Source organism: Coenobita brevimanus, chromosome 89 (assembly GCF_032717465.1).
Source record: "Coenobita brevimanus isolate Jiangsu-jjx chromosome 89, ASM3271746v2, whole genome shotgun sequence".
In the NCBI taxonomy this organism is placed as follows: Eukaryota; Metazoa; Arthropoda; class Malacostraca; order Decapoda; family Coenobitidae; genus Coenobita; species Coenobita brevimanus.
In genome coordinates this window covers 7,379,651-7,407,179 of record NC_137042.1, presented here as the reverse complement: position 1 = coordinate 7,407,179, position 27,529 = coordinate 7,379,651, and the positions used below count along the sequence as shown (strand labels likewise).

Below are 27,529 nucleotides of genomic sequence, written 5' to 3'. Positions count from 1 at the left end.
TGTACATACTCTGTAAGTACATACGCTGTTCATTTAGTATTACAAAATGGATACATACTTCAGTAAAACAAATTTGGAAAAGAAAAGGGATAAAAGTAAAATGCAAAATGATGATTTCTACCAAGAACTGGTTGAAGTGGAGACTCACAATAGACTGGTTGAACGTGTACACAAACTAGAAATGGCTTTCAAAAATGAAATTGATGAAATAAAGAAGCAAATGCACTTGGAAAAGGAAGAGATCGAAAAACTAGGAAGGGAGGCCAATAAGAAAGACACAACCATCAGTGAACTAACAGTGGAACTGAGTACGCTTAGGAAGAAAGTGAGTGAAATGGCAAGTACAGTAGTCAATCACGAGAGTGTTATGGAAGAGTTCAAAAATAACACAGAGAAAATTAGGCAAGCAAGCAGTCTTATGGACCTGAGCAGTGATACTGAGAAGATAACACAGGCGAAAGAAGCTGTGCAAAGCTACAAAAATGATGTAGAAACCACGTATGCTGAAATGGTGAAAGTAAAGAAAGACTTAGAAACAAGGGTGGAGGAAAAATGCATTAAAAAGGAAGTGAAAAGAATAATCCAAAACAATCCAAAGTTAGTCAAAGATTCAGTAGAGATAAATAAATCAATAGTAATCACTGGTATAGAAGAGGAAGAGGTTAAAAACAAGATCACTAGAGACAAAAAGGAGATGGCAAATGTAATGAGCTTACTGAAAGAATTATCAGAGGAAATCTGTAGTAAAGACATAGAGGAACACAAAAGGTTAGGGAAATACGAGAAAAGCAAGACAAGACCTCTAAAGGTGACTTTCCAGAGTGTAAACACTGTGGAAGAGATACTAAAAAATGCAAAGAATCTTATGGAAAAAGAGGAGTTCAAAAATGTATGGATAAAAAGATGCCTAACACAAGAGGAACTGGAATTACTGAAAGAGAAAAGGGAGGAAGCAAAAACAAAAAATGAGGGAAGATCAGAAGAGGAGAAGATTTTTTTTTTTTTACAAAGTAATAGGATTGCAGGTACGAAAGTGGTACACAAACAGGATGGAAGAAAAAGGAGGAAGGTAGTAGAACCATGTCATGACAAGTACATAAACAAGATGATAAAGTTGATGTACTCAAATGTGGATGGAATGGTATCTAAATTACTAGAGATGAATGATTATGTCAGAGAAAATGAACCACAAATAATATGCCTAACTGAGACAAAATTAACACCAAGGATATCCAATGACATACTAAACTTAGAGGAATACACTATATGGAAAAGAGACAGAAATTTAAAAAAAGGAGGAGGAATTATAATATTAACTAAGAAAAATCTAAAAGTCAAGGAAATAAACCTAGATATACCATCACAAGTAGAACTGATTGCAGTAGAGATCGACACATCTGAAGGTAAAGTAATTGTAGCCAATTTGTACATGCCACCCAGATCAAACACATGGGAAAGAGACGAATATGAGGACCTGGCAGAGAGTACAATTCAGAGTATAAGATCCTTGCTACATAAAATGGAAGAGAAATCGGAAAGAATTATACTAACTGGGGACTTCAATACAAATATAAATTGGAATACTCTAGATATAAATAGCCAAGAAAGCTGTTGGGACCAAAAGCTCCTGGATCTCGTACAAGAGTTTTTCTTAACGCAACATGTGAGGGAAACCACTAGAAAAAGAGGACTTGATGTACCTTCAGTGCTAGATCTAATATTTACTAGGCAAGAAAATGACATTGACAGTTTAATATATCACCCTCCACTCGGCAAAAGCGATCATGCAGTACTAAATTATAACTTCAGGATAGCATATGACATAGTAAACAGCAATGACAGTTACAAAAAGAGCCTAAACTATAAAAAGGGAAATTATCAAGACCTAAAGAAGTATTTCTTAGAAGTTGATCGGGAAAATGAGCTTAGAGGACAAGATTTAAATGCAGTATATAAAAAATTTTTGTGAATTTTGTGAAATAGGAGTCCAGAAGTACATCGCACAGCACAAAGAAGCAGATAAGAAAATACAGAAATGGTTCAATACAGAATGTAAAAAATCAAAAGAAAGAAGAGATTTGTTGTGGAATAGATACGGAAGACACAATAGTGAAAGGGCGTATAATAATTACAAACAGGCAAGAAACGACTATACAAGAATAAGGAGGGAAGCCCAAAAACAGTTTGAGGAGGATATAATAAATAAATGTAGTGATCAACCAAAGCTGTTTTACAGCTATATCAGAAGCAAAACCAAAGTAAAAGATATAATACAATCCATTACGGACGAGGGAATCACTTATACACAAGAGGAAGATATTGGTGAAGGACTAAATAAGAATTTCCAATTAGTTTTTACAGAAGAAAAAATTTTGAGAGGGACTATGTGGAACACGCATGTCCACACATACTACCAGATATACAAATAGCAGAAAAAGTAATACAGGAGGAGTTAAGTAGATTAGACAGAGGAAGAGCAAGTGGTCCTGATGAAATTTCATGTTGGGTGTTACGAGAATGTGCAAAGAAGTAAACCATTATTTTTAATTTTCAAGAAATCCTTGAGTCAATGGAAACTACCTGATATTTGGAAAAAAGCAAAGATAGTCCCCTTATTCAAGAAAGGAAATAGACAAAATCCTCTCAACTACCGACCAGTATCACTGACCAGTGTTGTAAGCAAGGTATTAGAAAAACTTATAAGAAAAGCTTGGGTAAATCATCTAGAAGAACACAGTATGATAACAGAAAGACAGTTTGGTTTCAGAAAAGGAAAATCATGTGCTACTAATCTGTTGAGCTACTATGACAGAGTAACAAACACAATACAGGAAAGGGAAGGATGGGTGGACAGTATCTATTTAGATTTCAAGAAAGCTTTTGACACAGTACCACACCAAAGACTTTTATGGAAGCTGTAACATCAAGGAGGAATTCGAGGCAAACTGTTTTGTTGGATGCAAGACTTTCTCATAAAAAGAGAAATGAGGACAGTACTAAGAGGAAACTACTCATCATGGAAAGATGTGACTAGTGGAGTACCACAGGGTTCGGTGCTGGCACCAATCATGTTTTTAGTGTACATAAATGATATAAACGGTAACACTGGAAATGAGAGCTATCTGAATATGTTTGCAGATGATGCAAAAATACAAAGGAGAATTACTAGCACAGACTCTTGTAGGGAGCTACAAGAAGAATTAAATAAACTTCATGAATGGAGTAGTACATGGCAAATGGAATTCAATGTGGACAAGTGTCATGTAATCAAGTTTGGTAAAAGTGGAAAAAGACCTGATTGGGATTATAAGTTAGGAAATAAAACCCTATACACATCAGAAAGAGAGAAAGACCTAGGTGTGATTATCAATAACAGACTATCTCCGGCTGACCACATCAGCGAGAAGGTACGGAACATGTATACACTGCTTGCAAATATGAGAATAGCATTCACATACATAAATGAAGACATGCTAAGAAGGATAATAACATCATTCATTAGACCAACCCTGGAATATGCATCAACAGTCTGGAGTCCTCATCTCAAAAAGCATATACACAAGATTGAAAAAGTTCAAAGGGCCGCTACAAGATGGATACCAAGCTTAAGGGACCTAAGCTACGAAGAAAGACTAAATAAACTGAATCTACCAACACTACAGGAGAGAAGGAAAAGAGGTGACATGATAATGCTATATAAGTGCATATCAGGAAAGGAGAAAATAGACATAAATGATTACTTAACATATGGAGAAGCATCAGGAAGAGGACACTGCAAAAAACTGCATAAGGAGAGGTGATAAAGACGTAAGGAAATTCAGTTTCCCAGACAGAGCAATTGATCAATGGAATGCACTACCGAATGAAATAGTGTGTGCCAAAACAATTCACAAATTTAAGGATAGGTACGATAAATATGGTCTAAGACACGGGACAGTACGAGCTTGACTCATTCCTGTAAAGATACAATTAGGTAAGAACAATTAGGTAAGGTAAGAACACACACACACACACACACACACAGACACACACACACACACACACACACACACACACACGCACACACTTTACCACAGGGGTACAGTGGTAAAGTGGGCGTTTTCGTACACTGAAGAATGAGGGTTCGTTCCCGGCCAGGGTAATAAACTTTGGGAGCGTTCTTCTGGCCATGTACTGCTTTGGCGGACATAAGGGGTGCTGTGGTTGAACCAGTGTTGTATAATATACTGTAAAGTATGCTTGCACCCAGTTGGCTTGCCCGGGCTGATTACACTTGGTTCACAGACTACACACACATCCAGAGCCAGTCCAACACTACAATTACACTTACAAGCACTTCTTACCCTACACACAGGGAGTCATCGGAGGTAGACGTTCGTCATCGGCGCTCCGTACCAGGCCAACATGGCCAGTGGCATTACCTAAATTAGTATCTTTGAATGAGTCAAGCTCTGTACCAGGTTAGACTAAATGATTTTTCATTATTAAAAGGAAAAGAAATAATAAGTTTAAATAAGACCGGTTCAAACTGAACAAAGAACCACGATGTGCTGAGTCAGCTGGGTTTGTTTAGACTACAGCAACACGGGGAAAGTGTACATACTCTGTAAGTACATACTCTGTTCATTTAGTATTACAAAATGGATACATACTTCAGTAAAACAAATTTGGAAAAGAAAAGGGATAAAAGTAAAAAGCAAAATGATGATTTCTACCAAGAACTGGTTGAAGTGGAGACTCACAATAGACTGGTTGAACGTGTACACAAACTAGAAATGGCTTTCAAAAATGAAATTGATGAAATAAAGAAGCAAATGCACTTGCAAAAGGAAGAGATAGAAAAACTAGGAAGGGAGGCCAATAAGAAAGACACAACCATCAGTGAACTAACAGTGGAATTGAATACACCTAAGAAGAAAGTGAGTGAAATGGCAAGTACAGTAGTCGATCACGAGAGTGTTATGGAAGAGTTCAAAAATAACACAGAGAAAATTAGGCAAGCAAGCAGTCTTATGGACCTGAGCAGTGATATTGAGGAGAAGATAACACAGGCGAAAGAAGCTGTGCAAAGCTACAAAAATGATGTAGAAACCACGTATGCTGAAATGGTGAAAGTAAAGAAAGACTTAGAAACAAGGGTGGAGGAAAAATGCATTAAAAAGGAAGTGAAAAGAATAATCCAAAACAATCCAAAATTAGTCAAAGATTCAGTAGAGATAAATAAATCAATAGTAATCACTGGTATAGAAGAGGAAGAGGTTAAAAACAAGATCACTAGAGACAAAAAGGAGATGGCAAATGTAATGAGCTTACTGAAAGAAGTATCAGAGGAAATCTGTAGTAAAGACATAGAGGAACACAAAAGGTTAGGGAAATACGAGAAAAGCAAGACAAGACCTCTAAAGGTGACTTTCCAGAGTGTAAACACTGTGGAAGAGATACTAAAAAATGCAAAGAATCTTATGGAAAAAGAGGAGTTCAAAAATGTATGGATAAAAAGATGCCTAACACAAGAGGAACTGGAATTACTGAAAGAGAAAAGGGAGGAAGCAAAAACAAAAAATGAGGGAAGATCAGAAGAGGAGAAGATTTTTTTTTTACAAAGTAATAGGATTGCAGGTACGAAAGTGGTACACAAACAGGATGGAAAAAAAAGGAGGAAGGTAGTAGAACCATGTCATGACAAGTACATAAACAAGATGATAAAGTTGATGTACTCAAATGTGGATGGAATGGTATCTAAATTACTAGAGATGAATGATTATGTCAGAGAAAATGAACCACAAATAATATGCCTAACTGAGACAAAATTAACACCAAGGATATCCAATGACATACTAAACTTAGAGGAATACACTATATGGAAAAGAGACAGAAATTTAAAAAAAGGAGGAGGAATTACAATATTAACTAAGAAAAATCTAAAAGTCAAGGAAATAAACCTAGATATACCATCACAAGTAGAACTGATTGTAGTAGAGATCGACACATCTGAAGATAAAGTAATTGTAGCCAATTTGTACATGCCACCCAGATCAAACACATGGGAAAGAGACGAATATGAGGACCTGGCAGAGAGTACAATTCAGAGTATAAGATCCTTGCTACATAAAATGGAAGAGAAATCGGAAAGAATTATACTAACTGGGGACTTCAATACAAATATAAATTGGAATACTCTAGATATAAATAGCCAAGAAAGCTGTTGGGACCAAAAGCTCCTGGATCTCGTACAAGAGTTTTTCTTAACGCAACATGTGAGGGAAACCACTAGAAAAAGAGGACTTGATGTACCTTCAGTGCTAGATCTAATATTTACTAGGCAAGAAAATGACATTGACAGTTTAATATATCACCCTCCACTCGGGAAAAGCGATCATGCAGTACTAAATTATAACTTCAGGATAGCATATGACATAGTAAACAGCAATGACAGTTACAAAAAGAGCCTAAACTATAAAAAGGGAAATTATCAAGACCTAAAGAAGTATTTCTTAGAAGTTGATCGGGAAAATGAGCTTAGAGGACAAGATTTAAATGCAGTATATAAAAAATTTTTGTGAATTTTGTGAAATAGGAGTCCAGAAGTACATCGCACAGCACAAAGAAGCAGATAAGAAAATACAGAAATGGTTCAATACAGAATGTAAAAAATCAAAAGAAAGAAGAGATTTGTTGTGGAATAGATACGGAAGACACAATAGTGAAAGGGCGTATAATAATTACAAACAGGCAAGAAACGACTATACAAGAATAAGGAGGAAAGCCCAAAAACAGTTTGAGGAGGATATAATAAATAAAAGTAGTGATCAACCAAAGCTGTTTTACAGCTATATCAGAAGCAAAACCAAAGTAAAAGATATAATACAATCCATTACGGATGAGGGAATCACTTATACACAAGAGAAAGATATTTGTGAAGCACTAAATAAGAATTTCCAATTAGTTTTTACAGAAGAAAAAAATTTTGAGAGGGACTATGTGGAACACGCATGTCCACACATACTACCAGATATACAAATAGCAGAAAAAGTAATACAGGAGGAGTTAAGTAGATTAGACAGAGGAAAAGCAAGTGGTCCTGATGAAATTTCATGTTGGGTATTACGAGAATGTGCAAAGGAGTTAAGTAAACCATTATTTTTAATTTTTAAGAAATCCTTGAGTGAATGGAAACTACCTGATATTTGGAAAAAAGCAAATATAGTCCCCTTATTCAAGAAAGGAAATAGACAAAATCCTCTCAACTACCGACCAGTATCACTGACCAGTGTTGTAAGCAAGGTATTAGAAAAACTTATAAGAAAAGCTTGGGTAAATCATCTAGAAGAACACAGTATGATAACAGAAAGACAGTTTGGTTTCAGAAAAGGAAAATCATGTGTTACTAATCTGTTGAGCTACTATGACAGAGTAACAAACACAATACAGGAAAGGGAAGGATGGGTGGACAGTATCTATTTAGATTTCAAGAAAGCTTTTGACACAGTACCACACTAAAGACTTTTATGGAAACTGTACCATCAAGGAGGAATTCGAGGCAAACTGTTTTGTTGGATGCAAGACTTTCTCATAAAAAGAGAAATGAGGACAGTACAAAGAGGAAACTACTCATCATGGAAAGAAGTGACTAGTGGAGTACCACAGGGTTCGGTGCTGGCACCAATCATGTTTTTAGTGTATATAAATGATATAAACAGTAACACTGGAAATGAGAGCTATCTGAATATGTTTGCAGATGATGCAAAAATACAAAGAGAATTACTAGCACAGACTCTTGTAGGGAGCTACATGAAGAATTAAATAAACTTCATGAATGGAGTAGTACATGGCAAATGGAATTCAATGTGGACAAGTGTCATGTAATCAAGTTTGGTAAATGTGGAAAAAGACCTGATTGGGATTATAAGTTAGGAAATAAAGCCCTATACACATCAGAAAGAGAGAAAGACCTAGGTGTGATTATCAATAACAGACTATCTCCGGCTGACCACATCAGCGAGAAGGTACGGAACATGTATACACTGCTTGCAAATATGAGAATAGCATTCACATACATAAATGAAGACATGCTAAGAAGGATAATAACATCATTCATTAGACCAACCCTGGAATATGCATCAGTAGTCTGGAGTCCTCATCTCAAAAAGCATATAGACAAGATTGAAAAAGTTCAAAGGGCCGCTACAAGATGGATACCAAGCTTAAGGGACCTAAGCTACAAAGAAAGACTAAATAATCTTAATCTACCAACACTACAGGACAGAAGGAAAAGAGGTGACATGATAATGCTATATAAGAGCATATCAGGAAAGGAGAAAATAGACATAAATGATTACTTAACATATGGAGAAGCATCAGCAAGAGGACACTGCATAAAACTGCATAAGAAGAGAGGTGATAAAGACGTAAGGAAATTCAGTTTCCCAAACAGAGCAATTGATCAATGGAATGCACTACCGAATGAAATAGTGTGTGCCAAAACAATTCACAAATTTAAGGATATGTACGATATATATGGTTTAAGACACGGGACAGTACGAGCTTGACTCATTCCTGTAAAGATACAATTAGGTAAGGTAGGTAAGAACACAATTGCCACCAGACAGCCTAAGCCACATGGTCGAGATACATAGGCTGTTTTGTCCCCACTTTGGTCAGGATAGGCCGGTCCTGCAGTGGACACTCAAACTGCTGCTGCTGCTGATATACATATATATATATATATAAAGTAACGTAAGTAGAACCACAATTATCCGGGCAAACCAGCAGTCAGTATTGTGTCCAAAGTCATCCCCGAACTAACATGGACGAATTTCACCAAAATAGTGGTGGAAGCAATGACACCCTCTCTAGGAAGAGTGGTGGCACTGTCCCAATTGGACAGCCTAACTTGCGGCGGAAGCCTGGATGACACTGTCATCTAGGCCAGGCAGCTCATCACTGCTGCATACCCGGAAGCTGATGCAGAAACCTGGGAGCAGCATACTTTTAATACCCTCTTCAGAGTTCTCCTTGGTATTGTCATGGAACACTTTACCATACACGACCCTATGGGAGACTTGAACATGGACGTCCAGCCAATACGGTGACTCCTGACCTCCCGCTCCATCCCTCAACAAATCAACATAGTGAGCAAATTCCCTACAAACAAACCAGCCCCATCCAGCAAGCGTTGGCCACTACCAGCCCACAACTACGCCAACCCCACGTAGGGCTCACCCCACCAACAAGCGCCTTGTGTACAAGGAGAACCAGAACCCAATTACGATCAATCCCTGCTTGTAGCCACCGGTGTCCACTCCACGACATCCAGGATCAGCTCAAAGCAGCCCGGAACAAATCAAACTCTCCAGGCCGATGCAAGGTATCATCATTAGAGAACAAGGACCGCGAGGATGACACCGCACCAACCAGAGATACCGATCCAGGGGAAACGAAGCTGGAGGAAGACGAAAGCCCCCACCAGCTGGAATTTTAGGCCTGCCCCAGCACCTCCCCACGGTGGTGGGGGCCACTTCTCAGAAATATCGCCCCCCCAGTCTAAGATAAGATGAGGGTGAACGGGGTTCAAGCGAGGCTTTTGGTTGATACAGGGGCGGCCAGATCGTGCCTTTATAGTCACTTTTACTCCCATCATAATTGGCTTTTGACCCGCTTTTCCCTATGTCGACTCATCTCATGGACGCAGGGAATGGCCCCCTACCCATCCATGGGGAAACCCGGGCCATACGCACCAATACTCATCAGAACATCCAAACTCAACACAAACTCATCGTTTTCAACTCAGTCTGTCACACCTATGATGGACATTTGGGACTGGACCTCCTTCAGAAACTGCGAACAACCATCAACTGCCACAAGCAGCAACTTCAGTTTAAGAAACCACCAGTCTCCTCCCCCAATCCCTCACAAGCCCTGTGCACCTGCAAACCATCTCCTGCCCCCCCTCAGCACCGCACCCCACCCACTTGCCTCCCCTCCCCTAGCCCCCTCTCCAGCCTCCTGGCCACACCACCTTTCCTGCTACCACCACCTCCACCATCACCATTCCCCCTCATCACGCAGCACATCGTGGCGATCCAAATTGCCAACACCACCACCACCCCCTCACACTACCCAAGGGGCTGGTGGTAGGAGAAATGGAAGAGGCAGAACCATGCACCTCCACCCCCTCCTCCCCTGCCCCACTACCCTCCATACCTGAGCATCTCTAACCCCACCAAGCCAACACTATCCGCCATCTACTCCTGGACTTTCAGGACCTTGTTGCATCAGGACCTACCGATATCGGCCACACTACCTACCTGGCGCACAAGATACACGCCACAGGACTGCCTATCCACCAACCATCCCGATGGAAAAACCTAAAACAATGAGCAGAGGAAGACCAGCAGGTCCAGGAAATGCTTGATGCCAGCATTGTTTCATCTTCCACCAGCCACTGGTCCTCTCCTGTCATCCTCGTCAAGAAGAAAGACAGCACTATGCGATTCTGTGTGGGTTACTGCTGCCTCAAGGATGTCACCCCATTGCCTAGAATTGATGATTCCCTCAACCCGCAGCACGGTGCCTCGTGGTTCTCTACCCTAGACCTTCAATCTGGGTATTGGCAGGTCCGCGTACACTGCGAGGATAGAGGGAAGACCGCGTTTTCCACTGGTAATGGAAAGCATTATGAATTTAATGTCTTGCCATTTGGACTCTGCAACGCACCTGCCACCTTCTCCCGGTTGATGGAGTCCGTCCTGAGTGGCCTCACCTGGGAAATATGTCTGGCGTACCTGGATGATGTTATCATTTTTAGCAAGGCATAGGCCGATCACCTTCATTGCCTCAGGAATGTTTTTCAACGTATCTACCAGGCAGCCCTCAAGCTCTGGCCTTCCAAGTGTGTCCTGGCCATGAGAACTGTTGCTTTCCTGGGGCATATAATCTCGAAAGATGGAATTTCACCCGACCCCGACAAGCTGTGTGCCATTGCGGAGCTCCCCCATGAGACTTCCACGAGGTCCGAGTCTTCCAGGGGCCGACCTCATACTATTGTTGGTTCGTGAAGAGATTCGCCAATATCGCCAAGCCTCTCCATGACCTGACCCCGAAGGGAGAACCCTTCGCCTGGACCAGTGAAGGACGGGCTGCCTTTCAGGTACTGAAACTCATAACTGCCACTGTCATCGCCTTCCCCAATTACACCCTACCCTTCTGATTATACACCGACGTCTCCCTGATCACAATCGGCGCCATCCTTGCCCAAGTCCATGAGGGATGAGAACATATCATCGTCTGCGCCAGTCGCACCCTTGACCAGGCTGAAAAGAATTACACCACCAGCAATCGAGAGTCCTGGACATCATATGGGCCTTGGAGCATTTCCTGGCCTACCTTTCTGGAACAAATGTCACCATCATCACAAACCACCAGTTGCTCCAATGGCTATGACAGTCCAACACGCACAATGCCCAACTCATCAGAAAGAGGGAGACGTGGGAGGAATTTAATTACGAGATCTCCTACCACCCCGATAAGCTCCATACTAATGCCGATGCATTCTCGCGCCTACCCCTCTGCGCGATATTATATGAGCTGGTGCACCTCCAACAGTGGCGTGGCAAGGACCGCCCCCCCTGGATTCCACCCCACTTATTTGCCAAACTCCACCAGAAGGGCAACAATTTATTCACCCCATTGGGCCACATTCTCCTCGACCCAGATACTGCCTTAGACACCATGAGGCATCTCTGAGCCGATAACAGAATCCACTTAGGTATTAAGAAGCTCCTTCACATGTTCAGCGATACCTATCGGACACCCAACGCCAGCAACCTGGCCAGGCAAATCACCCAGTCCTGCCAAGCCTGTGCCTTAGTCAAGGATATCACCTGCACCGCTGGCCCATCAGGGAGCATAACTGCCTACTAGCCTTGGCAGTTGCCATCAGTAGATGTAGTGGGGCCCCTACCACCTAAGGCTGGATACCGTTACATCATTACCTTCATGGATACGTATTCCAAGTTCCTCATCGTGTGTCTGGCCAAAGAACATCACGCCGTTGTTGTGGCCGATGCCCTAGTCCACCACATCTTCCCTTATTTTGGAATACCTCAGGCCCTACACTTGGACAACGTCCATGAGTTCACTAGCAACATCTGGTGGGAACTAGTCTACATATTTGGCTACCACATCTTCCACTCCTCTCCTTACTGGCCACAGGAGAATGGAATTGTGAGAGGAGCCACCGCACTCTCATGAACCAGGTGCGCACTAGAATCGAGAAAACGAAAAATGAAGACTGGCCAGTCCACGTAAAAATTGTCCAGTGGGGAATCAACTCCTGCCCCTGGGAGGACAGCATATCCCCTCACGAGTGCATTTGTGGGGAAGCCCCTTTACTCCTGTCACTCCTTGAACACCTACAACCTCCCACCACATCCCCCATGTCCGACCCTCTCCACCACCTCAAGAGGCGTCTTCACCACCTACAAAACGGCCTGGACCTCCAACTCGCCACTGCCCCCTCAAACCCTTACAAACCAGGTGATTCCATGATGGTTGCAAAACTACCGATTACCCATAAACTCTTCCCCTGCTTTATGGGCCCCTACACTGTCAGATATCCCTAATCTCTACCAAGTCACTCCAAGGACGTACAGGAATCACCACATGCGCCCATTCCACACCATCACCTCTCACCGACCCACCCTGCCCACCTTCTGCACCACCTCTTGCACCACCTCACCTCCACTCACCACCCCAGACCCCTCTTCTGACTCCTACGATTGCTACATCACTCCCTCCTCCTCCCTTCCCTTGTCAACCACTACCTCACCACTGGCTCCCTCACCTCCTACCCCCCATGACACCTCACCCCCTGCCTCATCGCCGCCACAAATCCCTTCCCCCAGGGAACCCCCCGCCTCATCGCCGCCACAAATCCCTTCCCCCAGCAAACCCCCCACCCCCTCACCACCACCTCTCCAGACCTCCGCACCTCACACCACCACACCTACCACCTCACCAACACCATGCCGCCCGATCACGTCAAGACCATCCCCAACTGACACCCACCCACAAGCCCGCACACCACCCTCTACTGCCCCGTCACCTCCACCCGCATCACTTCCTCTCCCTCCGCCGCCCTCGAACCTCCACCCCAAACTCCACCACCCAACACCGCCCATCACAGCACCACACCACACATAGCCAGACCACCACGCAGCAACACTCCTACCTCACCACCCACACCCACCCTAAAAACCACCTTCGCCCGATCCAGCTGCCTCTCACGCCCTCCTACCAGATACACCACTATCCCCCTCCCCCACCCCCTGCCTTGCCTCCCCCACCAGACTCAACCAGCCCCAGCCCCCACACCCCCAACACTGCCTCCATCACCCTCCGAATACACCAAGCCCAGCTGAAATCTCCATCCACCCCAGTCCCCGGGGAAAACACCTGCGTTTCTCCCCGGCATAAAACCGCCACCCTCGCCTCCAATGCCAGCATTCGGCTGAGATCACTGGAGAAACAACCACTGACAGTCATGAGAATCAGGCCTGCCACCTGGGCACCAACCCCGCTGTAGGAAATGCCAAATCGGCGAGCCTCATCACCTCCTCCAGACCCTCCACACCTCTTCTCAAAGCTCCACCCTCTACCTATACTGCAACCTTCGCCACGCCGAAAACCAAGCAACTACACAGTGGATTACCCTCCTCCAACATCTGACCCCAACCCACATCACTGGTACCACCAAGACCTACTACCTCCAGTCAAGGGGACGTGACTTTTCGCACCACGACGATCGTGAAATAGCAGCCGTGACAACGGAGGGCATTACGACACCCACAGGAGGCGACAACAAAGGGATAGGTAAAGCAAGCGTGACGTCCATGCGATATGGACATATGTCCCTCACGGCCATGTGCCCTTATTCCTTGGACTACACCTGGAGTGAACATATCAGTCTGGGTGCATTACCCTCCAACCGATCCAACCCTCGCCAGGATTGGGGTGGAGCTAATAAACCAGCTCCAGACAGCACCCCAGCAATGGCCTGTAGCCATGCACAAGCAGCGGCCCATAGCCGTGCACAAGCAACAGCCTGTAGCCATGCACAAGCAGCGGCCCATAGCCGTGCACAAGCAACAGCCTGTAGCCATGCACAAGCAGCGGCCCATAGCCGTGCACAAGCAACAGCCTGTAGCTGTGCACAACCAGTGTCATATAGCTGTACAAAAGCAATGGCCTGTAGCCATGCACAAGCAGCAGCCCACAGCCATCCATAAGCAGCAGCCACTCATTGTGAACAAGCAGTGGCCTGCAGTCATGCCTTAGCAACGGCCGGTAGCCATTTGCCAGCAGTGGCCTGCAGCTGTGCAATTGCGACGTCCAGTAGCCGCGCATCTGAGTCGGTCAATAGCTGCTCACAAAGCTGTCCACCCCCCCTGCAGAACCCGTGATGGCAGGTTGCTGCATGTGGGGAGAGAAAGGCACGCCCTCTCTCCTTTTGTAGTTGCCTTGAGGGGCATGACACCGGTGACGGCCCGTAGCCACGCTAGTAGACAGGGGACAGCCTGTAGCCGCCTCTCGTCTACACATCACCCCTCATACGGGACATCGGCAATGATCTGTAGCCGCACCCGCAGTCACCCTTCATCTGCGGTCCCATCAGGGAGTCAGGCCCCGGTAACAGCCGGTGGCCGCCCAACTCCTATTGCCTAAGGGACCGTGGTGACTGTGGCGATGGCTGATAGCTGCGCCAGGGAGGGATGCCCAAAAAGTCCCTTGCTCCCTGTGACTCCACACCAGAGAACCCTGCTCGAGCTGCCCTATTACTGGTAAGGCTGGCCCCACCCCTACCTCCCAGCCCGAGGCAGCCTCCAAGAGGAGGACCTCCCATTCACGAACTGCTGGAGAGGGCCTGTATTGACCCCGGGGCTGCACTCCATCCAGCCAGCACCAGTGGGCAACCAACAACTGTCGGACTCCTGTCGCCAGCAACACTGCAGCCCTACCCTGACGGCGAAGTAGCAGGAGTGAGACTGCAGCAGACAGGCTCTCCATGCTCCCCCTAGTACCTGGGGCACGACCTCTCCAGTCCTGACGAGGAGCAATGCCCTCTCCGCACCGGGCATGCTGGAGCACCTACAAGAGCTTTTTGGCCTTAGTCCCGAGGGCTGAACTCCTATCCCCAGCCCCTCCAGTGCGGGGCCCTTCACCACACCTGATCGAAGCCCACTCTGGAGGATGATGCCCCTACTAGTAATCCCATGCTCCCTAGACAAAAAGGCATGTGATGGGACTCATCCAACCCTGGGCTGACACCTGTGAGCTGCCACTCCCTTGCCCCACATCCCGGCCGTGACTGTGACTTTCATGCCCGTGAGGTGAAAGTGAAAGTGACAGTCGGAGCAGAGTGACAGAGGTGAACTAATCCAACTCCACCAAGTGTACGCCGAGACAGTAATAATATGCTGCTATCTCGCTTCACTCAGTGAACACGGGACATGTGTATAATCATTACAAAGTATATGTAGCCCAGTAATTAAGTGTACTCCCAGCTTCACTTAAGTGCAGTGTCTGTCTGCTTAGTCTCGAGACGGCCATTATCCTGCGTGATTCCTACAATATCTCTGCCAGTCTGAGCTTTGCCATTGTATAAAGTCTTGTGGAACATCTAGCTGTCCTGTATTCATCTATCTATATACCTAGGCTGCTTCCCCCAAGGAAAGGGAGGTAGCCGAGACAGGACGACACACTCCCCATTTACTCATCCATTCAAACACATTCATTCGCATCTTAGCCCCAAAGGGGAGAACGGACAGATCCTCACCACACCACACTGCATAAGGGTCAACTGCGCAATGCAATCAGTGACATCCGCAGCAGGGCCCGACAGCAGAGCTGGTTTACTCCTGCCACATCATAACAGACTCATCCCCTTACCCGCACCTGACCTGACTAGCTGATCAGACCAAATGCAGGAGAATATCCCCCCAGGGCTGCGTCATCACTTATTCATTCACAATTTCTCTCCATTTATTTCTGTCACGCACAGCCATTCTTCCTTGCACAACAGACATCCCTCTCGCATCCAGCGCTCTCTTCACACTGTCCATCCATCCTATTCGTGGTCTTCCTCTCAGCCTTACACCTCTCACATCAGATCTAGTTATCTTTTTCACCAATCGCTCATTATCCATTCTCTCCATATACCCAAACCATCGCAACACCCTCTGCTCAACTCTACCAGCCATCTCCCGAACAACTCCAGTTCTCCTTCGCACTTCATTTCGCACTCGATCCATATGCGTCACTCCACACATACTCCTCAGACACCTCATCTCCATTACATTCAAACTTTTCCTCTCTGCTTCACCCATATTCCATGTTTCAGCCCCATATAATGCAGTCGGTACCACAACACCCTCATACAGCCTTCTCTTTACATCCATTCTAAGCGAACGACATCTAAACACTTTTTTCATTCCTCCCAGCACCTTTCCTATTTCATTTATTCTAAATTTCACTTCTGCATCTATTCTTCCATCCACAGCAACATGTGACCCTAGATATTTAAAACACTCTACCTCCTCAAGCAACTCTCCATTCAAAACTATATTCATAATTTGGTAATATACGTATATGGTTGTTGCCCTGTGTATATTTTATGCCCTGTTCCTCTCACACTGTGTCTTGACTCCGGTCTAGAAAGGGAACCCAACTATACTCTAGGTTTGCTAGGACGGGAAGCCGCCTAAAAACCCCTAGCATAACAATATATATATATATATATATATATATATATATATATATATACATATATATATATATATATATATATAGATAGATAGATAGATATATATAGATATATAGATTGCAAACTTAGCAGAAAAAGGCCAGACAGGAGGTGGAGAGATGAGATATGGAAATTAGCAGGGATAACGTGGAAAGGATTGGCTCAGTCAAGGAATTCGTGGAGAGGGTTGGGGAAGGTATTTGTTCAGCAGTGCACTTGTAATATATATGATATATATATATATATATATATATATATATATATATATATAGATATAAATTATATATATATATATATATATATATATATATATATATAAATTATATATATATATATATATATATATATATATATATAAATTATATATATATATATATATATATATATATATATATATATATATATATATATATATATATATATATATATATATATATATAGATATATACAGTAAGCCCCCGCGTTTGGCGAATTTCAACTTGGCGAAACTCAGTGTTGGCGGTAGGGTGGCCACGGACCACCGAATGCGCGCTTGGCGATTTGAATTCAAACTTGGCGGTCCCCTGGCGGTCCCCCCCACTCGATGTGCCACAAGAACAGCCCCAAAAGCAGCCACAAGAACAGCCACAACCTCCCCAGCCATCCCAACCTCCCCAGCCAAGCTTTGCTGCCCTCTTTAAGCTGGATGCTGACTTTTCTGGCTTCGATGAAGTGGATGATCAACGAGACAAATGGTTGCTAAGGGGGTTATGGGGGAGGAGGGGGAGAGTGATGAGGAAAGTGGTGGTAGCAACTAAGCTGCCCCCACTGCCACTCCGACGTCCCCAGCCAAGCAAGCCTATCTTCACTCTATTTACGGTTAGTTACAACCTTTATATCATGTCTTATTAGCTTTATTTATTGTTTATTGGTCTGTTTTCTACACGTGTATTAATATGTGAAGGCAAAAGATTTTATTTCAGCTCGAAAGATGGTGTTTTAGGGGTCAAAAGGGGGACTTTGGCAATGACCAAAGACTGATTGAGGCACTTTATAGGCAATTTATATGGTAAAAAGAACTCGCGTTTGGCGAAATTCGCATTTGGCGGTAGTTTCGCCAGACTAATTGGATCGCCAAAAACGGGGGCTTACTGTAATATATATATATATATATATATATATATATATATATATATATATATATATATATATATATATTATAACGGTATATAGTCTATTTATGTATCCGGTATATTTATTTATATTTATTTATATACTACAACTGTTGCTACTACTACTACCACTACTACTAATACTACATCACCTCCATCCAGTTGAAAATTATATTGTGAAGAGCAACGCCAACCTTCATAATACAGTTCACCATTGGAGTTGTATTTTGAAGGCTAACACTAACCCTCATATTACAATCTGTTGGCCCCAGGCATACCAACGGCTGTAGTTACCAACCATCTACTGGTGCGTTTAATACGTAATTTTTATTCATTAACATTACAGTGTTTATAAAGACATTAATCTATTGGAGTCGCTGGTCTATGTGGCTCTCGACCACAGCAGCTTTGTAATCCATACCCACCAGAGAGACAGGCCTGAGGGTTGATAATCTTTTGCCCCGGAGGCATAGTCGTAGGAGTGCAGACCTCATGAAGGAGAATGACAGTTGACATATCATCCATTCCATAACAGAACTCTGGGGTTGACGCTTCTACTCAGAAAGAATCTCTGCTAGTCTCGAGTAGACTCTCACCACCTCTGGACCCGTCCCAAAAGGTGTTGTAAACATAAGGGGAGTGAGTCGACCATAGTCCACTTGCTGGATCCGTTCTTGATAGTTTCTGTTTTTTCTTGTTCATTCCTTTTGTGTGCAGCCACGAAAGACTACTACTACTACTACTACTACTTTTACTACTACTACTACTACTACTGCTACTATTATTACCATTGCTACTACTACTGCTACTACTATTGCTACTAGTACTACTACTACTACTAGTTTTACTACTACTACTACTATACTACTTTTACTACTACTACTACTGCTACTACTAATACTGCTACTACTATTGCTATTGCTACTACTACTACTACTACTACTACTGCTGCTACTGCTACCTCTATTACTACTACTACTGCTACTACTGCCATTGCTACTACTACTGCTACTAATCACCTGATGCCCCTTGACTTTGATGAGGTCCTTGATCCTGTCTGTGATGTAGAGGAGTCCCTGATTGTCGTAGTAGCCGACGTCGCCAGTGTGTAGCCACCCGTCAGAGTCGATAGTGGCGGCAGTGGCGGTGGGGTTGTTTGCATAGCCCAGCATGACGGAGGGGCCCTTGACACACACCTCACCTTCGCGTCCCTCTCCCAACGTCACACCGCTCGCCACATCCACCACCTACACAGAATAACTCCTAATTAATTGTAAAATACCCTTAGTACACCACCATCACAATACTGTCAATGCTCACCGCCTACACAAACCAATTCCTGTATTACACGGTCTCAACCTCGAATTCGTCTCCATCACAACACCGCTCTCAACATTCACCACTTATTGCCCATCTAAGTTAAGATGACGCTTGGGACCTAAGTACAGTCTACACGTCTCCCATGCTCTCTCACTCTACCTCTGTCATCTGTCATCTGAATTATACTTGGCTACGACTCTACTGTTCCACACCGTCCCACGTTCCTTCACTCTGTCTCCATCACCTTTAACTATTGTTCAGTCCGAATTAAAGAATAACACATCGACACCCCACACCTACCCATCGCTAAGGAAAAGGCAATACAAAGTCTCTTATTTCAACGAGGCTATAACTCAAATATGGATATATAGATACCGTTGGTACTCTACTGGCTGTCAGGATGGAATCTGTGGTTATTCCATATTAGAATTACAGTTTGCCTCGACTTATGGGTTTTCATACATGCTTAAACTTTTTCACGCTGGTTCCACTGGTTGTGTAGTCTCTCTCTCTCTCTCACACATACACACACACACACACACAAATTGATTGATTGATAGAACGCATGGCACCGCCGTATAAGCAAAAATATAAGCAGTAGATATATAAAGAACATTAAAAAGTAAAACTCCATATTAAAAACTAAACATTAAAAAGTAAAACTCCATATTAAAAACTAGACATCAAAATAAAAACAGTGGAATCATAAAAGGTGAAAGAGGCCAGCCTCCCTCAGAAATAAAAACAAATCGTCCCCAGGGATACGATGCTCTCCCCCAAGGATCGAAGAGAGATAGTAAGCACCACCCTCCCCTTGGTGCCTCAATAGCAGCCTTCGTCATAAGTCACCCAAACTGGGACACACAACCAGCAAATGCCTGACAGTAAGGGGAACCAAACAGACATCACAGAATGGCTGCATGCCTCCACACATGGGGAACTCATGTGTGAGCTTGGTATGTCCAATGCGAAGGCGAGCCAGAACAGTTTCTAACCTACGAGGCATTGTAAAACAAACTCTGAGAGACGAACTTGGTGACTTCCTTTAGCTTGCTGACAGGAACGCTATCCCACCGTAACTGCCAACAAGCATGAACAGCAGACAATACTGACGTGCATAAATCAGTAGCAGGTAAAGGGCAAGGAGCACGTACAGGTTGTAAAGCCGCAGCCTTAGCAAGTGCATCTACCCTTTCATTACCTTTGACACCAACATGTGCCGGAACCCAGCAGAAATCCATTCTCTTCCCTTGACGACGAATGAGGAACAGCCACTCCAAAATAGCTAAAACTATAGGATGGGAAGAGATGAAAGAGTCCAGGGCCAAAAGTGTCCCTTGAGAGTCGCTAAAAATAGTAAAATGATTGCCATTGTGAACAAATACTAACTTCAGGGCTAAAACGATAGCTGATAAATCTGCAGTAAAAACTGAGGCAGCCAAAGGAAGACTACCTCCACGGCTAAAATTGGAAAATACCACTCCAAAACCTACACCAGAGGCAGATTTAGAGCCATCAGTATACACAGACACAGATCCACCATGACTAGAAGAATGTTCTAAAAATAACTGTAAAAGACACTGAGGAGCGACAGAATCCTTGGAGTCTGCAAAAAACCTGCAGTAGGTCACCTTGGGCAAGATCCATGGAGCAACCCTTGGGATCCGAACAGGACTGACAGGTACTGTCAACAAACCAAACTCCTCCATGATATCCCGAACCCTATAGCCAAACGGACGAGGCATGCGAAGATGTCTACCATAATACAAGAAAAGACTGTTGCATCACACACTCACAGACAAGTGAGTCTGGAAGGTGACAAATTCGGAGCCAGCACCGTGCTGCAACAGATTGATGCAGTAGATCTAAGGGAGGCACACCAGCTTCCACCAACAAGCTGGGAATTTGAGATGACCGAAAAGCCCCAGTTGCAAGGCGAAGACCAGCATGATAGACAGCATCTAGGGTTTTTAGTCTGGCCTCCGTGGCAGACGAGTAGATCTCACAGCCATATGACAGCTTGGAGGCTACAAAAACCTGAAACAAATGCAAGAGTGTCCTCTGATCAGCACCCCAAGAGGTATGGGACAGAACCTTCAAAAGATTGTGAGCCTTCATACATGATGCTTTAAGACTTGCCAAGTGTGAGACCCAAGTCAAACGACAGTCAAACGTCAGGCCCAAGAATTTCATCTCTTCCACACAATGGAGTCTACTGCCACAAAGCTGGAGTCAGGGTCTGGGTGTACCCCTCTCATCCCACAGAAGTGCATAGCCACAGTCTTAGAAGGGGAAAACCAAAAACCTTTGGAAGTGGCCCAGGCAGAGATCTTGTCCAAGGCAAGTTGCATACGCCTCTCAATAGCAGACATACGGGAGCCCGAAAACCATATAGGTAAGTCATCCACATAAAGGGATGAGGATACCCTGGTAGACACAGTGTCGAGAATATCATTGATGGCCACCGCAAATAGGGAAACACTTAAGACACTCACCTGTGAGACACCTTTCTCCTGGCACAATGGCGCAGAGAGGGTAGAACCCACACGGACCTGAAACACACGATCAGTCAAGAAGTCTCTACGCAACACAGGCAGACGACCATGTAAACCAAAGGCATGAAGTTGTTGGAGGATGCCATGTTGCCAGGCAGTGTCATAAGCCTCTCAAGGTCAAAGGACACAGCCACAAGATGTTGCTTAGAGGCAAAAGCTTCACAGATTGATGCCTCAAGTCTGATAAGATTGTCGGTAGTGCACCACAATTTCCGGAAGTCACTCTGCGAAGGAGAGAGAAAACTTCCCTTCTCCAGAAACCACATAAGCCTGACATTGACAATCTTTTCAAACAGTTTGCACACGCATGATGTCAAACTAATAGGGCGATAGTTGGAGATATGGGAATGGTCCTTACCAGGCTTTGGAATGGGAAGGACAACAGCCAACTTCCAACTCTTGGGAATAGAGCTCTCACTCCAAGCCCTGTTAAAAAGGTCCAGTAAGAGTTGAACTGAATCAGTTGGCAGATGACGTAGCATAGCGTATGGAATGTCGTCAGGTCAAGGAGCAGTGTCACCACACTCCGAGAGGGCAGCACACAGCTCTTGGAGACGAAAGTCTAAATTATACGGCTCTCCGCCACGAGAGCTAAAGTCAAGACCAAGCCTTTCCTGATTCCTACGAAAGCTAGCATATGGCCTAGAAGGATCCTTTTTTGAGACAGTGCAAAACTGATCTCCAAAAGCAGAGGCTACTGCATCAGGTGCAGACACTAGGTTTCCGTGAAGTCGCAACACCGGTGGAGAGGGGGGTGTGAACCTACCAGAAATCTTGCGTACCTTTTTCCACACACTAGGCATTGGAGTAGAGGATGTAACTGTAGAAACATACGACCTCCACGAGTTTCGGGGAGCATTCTTCATTACCCATCTGTAGTGAGTACGTGCTTTGCGAAACTGGATTTTTAGGAAAACAACATCATGATTGGCAAAATACTGACGGGCAGCCACTTTGTAAGCTCCCTTTGCTATAGAGCAGTCATCATTCCACCATGGCACAGGTCTCTGGGAAAAAACACCAGAAGTCCGTGGGATGGAATGAACCCCTCCCAAGAAAATGGTCTTAGTAAAAGAACATTCAGCATCGTCGATAGTTGAAAAATCAGTAACCCTGTAGGCAAATACACATAGTTCCTCAAAGAGAGACCAATCAGCCCTATCCAGACACCAGCGTGGTATACAGGCTGCAGGAACAGAGCAAGTAGTGTGGACCAACACGGGATAATGGTCACTACCATGCAGATCATCCAAAACTTCCCAAGAAAAATCAAAGGCACAATCAGAGGAGGAGATGGTGAGGTCAATGAGAGTACGTGCCAGTCTGAACATGGAAATGGGTCGAGCTCCCATCATTTAGGAAACCAAATCTAAACCCCCAACCAATGAGGCAAGAAGATCACCCTGGGGATTTGAAAGTGAGTCACCCCACAAAGGATGGCGGCCATTAAGGTCACCAAGGAGAAGAAAAGGGGGTGAAAGTTGGCTGATAAGGGTTTCCAGATCAGCACGCCTAACAGGGATGGAAGGTGGAAGGTACAGACAACAGATGGTATAGCACCTCCCAACGTGCATCTGTACTGCTAGAACTTGAAAGGGGACTGTATCTCAAAGGAAATAAAGGGGACATCAGAATGGCACAAAATTGCACATCCACCTCTGTGACCGCCAGGAGGACACACACACACACACACACACACACACACACACACACACACACACACACACACACACACACACACACACACACACACACACACACACACACACACATTCCTTACTTACCTTAACCTTCATGTATGGTAAGATGTATCCTGCTGAAGTAGGGTGTTCCAGCTGAGACTGGGGGGTATGAGTTGTGACCGTGGCACCTGATTCAGTCATACCGTAGGTGCTGGTTATACCATGACCTGTCTGAAGAAGAAAAGAAGAAGAAGAAGAAGATGATGATGATGATGATGATGATGATGATAAGGAGGAGGAACAAAGACAAGATCAAGAGAGCAAGACCAAGACCAAGAGGAACAAGAAGGGCAAGAACAAGAATTAATATATACCTGTCTAATAGCATACTAAAGGGGACTTACATTTTCTCCTATCAACTGCACGAGGGCCATTAACCACTTAACTATAATGACGTCTTATATATTCTGGAGGCTGATAAAAGGTGTTGGAAGCCTCTCTAAACCCCTTCACTTTACGGTCATTCTTTTAATCATTTCTTGCACCCAGATTTTATTCACCTCAAGAGACACCCATCAAAGTGAGTGTTATAGTCTTTGTTTTCACCTGACAGAAGGAGGCCACTTATAATTTGGATACTAAAGCATAACTGCTTGAAATTTGGTGCATGAAATAGTTTCCCTGGTTACTAGTCAAATCCATCCTTCTGCCTGACTGCACTAGGTTATTAACTGAGCTGTGTGGGGTTGAGGATCTTATTTTTACAATAGCATGTTTGTTAAAGACGGCAGCGTTTTTTTTTCTTTCATATTATTTTTCCTCCATCACCAGATTTATTTTATTCGGCTTAGAGGCCCACCGCAGTGAAAGATTTACATTATGAAAGGCTGTATGAGGAATGAACAGTGAGAAGGTGGCTGAAAACAACTATAGAGCAGTCTGGTGTGACAGGAAGGCAACGTGACGTGGGATGTAGAAGTGGGGGATAATCACCAAGCCGCATCAAGGCTAAGCCGCGTCAGTGTCAAGCCTCATCTGTGCCAAGCTGTTTAATCGACAAGCCGCATCAATGCCAAGCCACTTCAACACCAAGCCACTTCAATTACGGTTTGCTTCAACGTCAAACCACTTCAGCACCAAGCCTCATCTAGGTCAAGCTGTTTCACTGTCAAGTTCTTTCAATGCCAAGCTGCTTCAATGCCAAGCCACTTCAACGACAAGCCATTTTAATGACAGTTTGCTTCAGCACCAAGCCGCTTCAGCACCATGCCACTTCAACATCAAGCCTTTTCTACGCCAAGCTGCTTCATTGCCAAGCTTGTTTACCTCTAAGCCCATCCAGCGCCAAGCCACTTCAATGCCAAGCCACTTCAATGCCATGCCTATTCAAGGCCATGCTTCTTCATTGCCAAGCCTCCTCAACGCCAAGCTGCTTCATAGCCAAGCTTCTTCAGCGCCAAGCTGCTTCATTGCCAAGCTTCTTCAACACCAAGCTGCTTCAATGCCAAGCCTCTTCACACCAAGCTGCTTCACTACCAAGCCCTTTCTGAGCCAAGTTGCTTCACTGCCAAGCCTTTTCAATGCCAAACTGCTTCACTGCCAAGCTTCTTCAATGCCAAGCTGCTTCAATGCCAAGCCTCTTTGCACCAAGCTGCTTCACTACCAAACCTTTTCTACACCAAGTTACTTCACTGCCAAGCCTTTTCAACGCCAAGCTGCTTCAGTGCCAAGCCAATTCAACAATAAGCCACTTCAACACGAAGCTTCTGCAGCGCCAAGTTGCTTCAGTGCCAAGCCATTTTAATGCCAGGCCACTTCAACTCCAAACTGCTTCAGCGCTACGCTGCTTCAGTGCCAAGCCGCCTCAGCGCCAAATTGCTTCAGTGCCAAGCAGCTTCAGTGTCAGTCCGCCTCAACGCTGCTTCATTCCCTTGAATCAAAATACTTCTTCTTCAACAGAGTCGTAAATATCTGGAGCAGATTATCCTCGGATGCCGTGAACAGTGCATCATTTAAGATATTTCAATGAAAACAGACAAGTATTTGCGCGAGAATCCTCAGCTAGCTCTGTTTCTGTCCAAATAACTTACTTTTACCAGCTATGCAGTTCATTCCCCTCCTGCCTACAATACACCCTGTCAGCTTAACGTACCCGTACATAGTGTTGCATCTCGTCATTATAGATTTATCAATTCATTAAATGCAAATAAAGTAATAAAAGCACAGACTAAGATCTGCACAGGTAGCCCTGAGTTAATTGTCACTACTCTTACTTTCGATCTGTGATGGGGTGTGGATCACTAAGGGTCCTTTTTTGTTAGGTGACCACCATCTGGATTTTTTTAATGTACCATGGGTCACTGCTTCAGGAGATAACTTGTGTACTTGTCCTGCATGGGAAAGTTTCTTGTCTCAGTGCAGTGAATGGAGCTGAGGCCTGATTGACTGCTGCCTACCTTAAAAGTGCCAGACAAGGCTGCCACACAACCCCTGAACATTCACACTGTGCACTGTGCAATTTTCACGCTGTGTTTACAGATGCCCCATTAACACAAGTTACCTGTACATAATGTCATGCCGTAGTTATTTATTTGATCATTAGTTTTACTTTATTACTTTCTTTTTCAGGTTATTTAAACTGTTAACTTGTAGATAAATTATTATATAATGTAACTCTACCTTTTCAGTCTGTCCTATGAAATTTCCAAGTCAGTTTTTCCATGCTGCATGATGGTCCACCTCACTTTCTCCTGGAGGGTTTGGAGAGGGAGGGGGGGAAGCCTTTTTGCTTCACTCTTCTTATGCTTCAGCATGTAAAATTAGATCTCATATTCATAGTCTACTCTGTAATAAACAGCCTTGAAATGACCATAATGACTGTTGCTGTTTGCTGTCCTTTGTATTCCTTTGTAACTCCAAGCCTCATCAGCGCCAAGCTGTCTCAACCCCAAACTGCCTCAATGCCAAGCCGCCATGTCAGTACCCCTCAACGCCAAGCTGCTTCAACGCCAAGCCACTTCAATGCTGAGACCGGTTCAATGCCAAGACTTGTTCAACGCCAAGACTGCTTCATCGCCAAGACTACAGCTACAACTTCCCATTTTCTGTACCGTGGCTAGTCATATATCTTGGTCGTGAATTAGTGTCATATGGCCTTTGATACCTGGTGCGAGGAATTCATAATTTAGATAAATTAGAAATGGAGGGAATGCACATGAAGGGTGGAGCAAGATTGATCAGAACGGGCTGTTGTGGTGGAGGGTAGTGGAGCAAAATGGGAGTACTGTAGTTCACCCTTTAAATATACCGTTGGATGTGGGCTTTGTGTGTTGGTTTTATAAAGAGAGTGTTCGTTTTTACCGGAGATTTCACGAAGACCATCATCATCACAGTAAAATGAATCACTGTATCACTCATTCATGATTCAAGTCTGGGAGTCCTGGCAGCACCTCACAAGAAAACTGTCTTCACGTATTTCTCTTTGGTATTTTTCCTTATGGAAGCCCTTATGATTCACTAAAGTCACGGTGCGCGAGTCTGAGGTTGTTATTATCGTGCTCTGGCAACTTACCATTCAAAAGTGCGTCTGAGTTCGTGTATATGAGATGCTTGTGATTCGTGTATAATATGTTCGTGTATAATAATATTCGTGTATAACATATTCATGCATAATAATATGATTCGTCTATAATATGATACGAAATCGAACGCACTTTTGAATGGTTGGTTGCCAGGGTACGATAATGACAACCTCAGAGTCGTGTGCCGCGGCTATAGTTAGAGCAACATCAAAAAAAGAAAGGGTACAAGAGCAAGGCAAGGACGTGTGACCTTCTTGAGGCTGTGGCAGTGACGGGAGGGTGTCGTGGCAAGAACATGGAAGAGAGAGAGAGAGAGAGAGAGAGAGAGAGAGAGAGAGAGAGAGAGAGAGAGAGAGAGAGAGGTTGTCATAATGAAGATGTGATATCAAAACTTTATCCAAAAACAATAGCTAGAGTTTTTAAAATAGTTAAGAGAAAG

The 27,529-nt window shown here is 44.2% G+C and overlaps 1 protein-coding gene across 1 annotated transcript in view; it reads right to left on the bottom strand.

Annotated features, from left to right (window-relative positions):
- LOC145411350 (uncharacterized) overlaps nucleotides 1-27,529 on the bottom strand; it is a 128,336-nt gene that overhangs the window by 14,462 nt on the left and 86,345 nt on the right. Inside the window, exons 8-9 of the mRNA XM_080281376.1 lie at nucleotides 23,612-23,740; nucleotides 18,972-19,199 (exon numbers count right to left, since the gene is read on the bottom strand). Of these exons, the coding sequence (XP_080137502.1) occupies nucleotides 18,972-19,199; nucleotides 23,612-23,740 (357 nt within the window). The remainder of the gene's footprint in view (nucleotides 1-18,971; nucleotides 19,200-23,611; nucleotides 23,741-27,529) is intronic.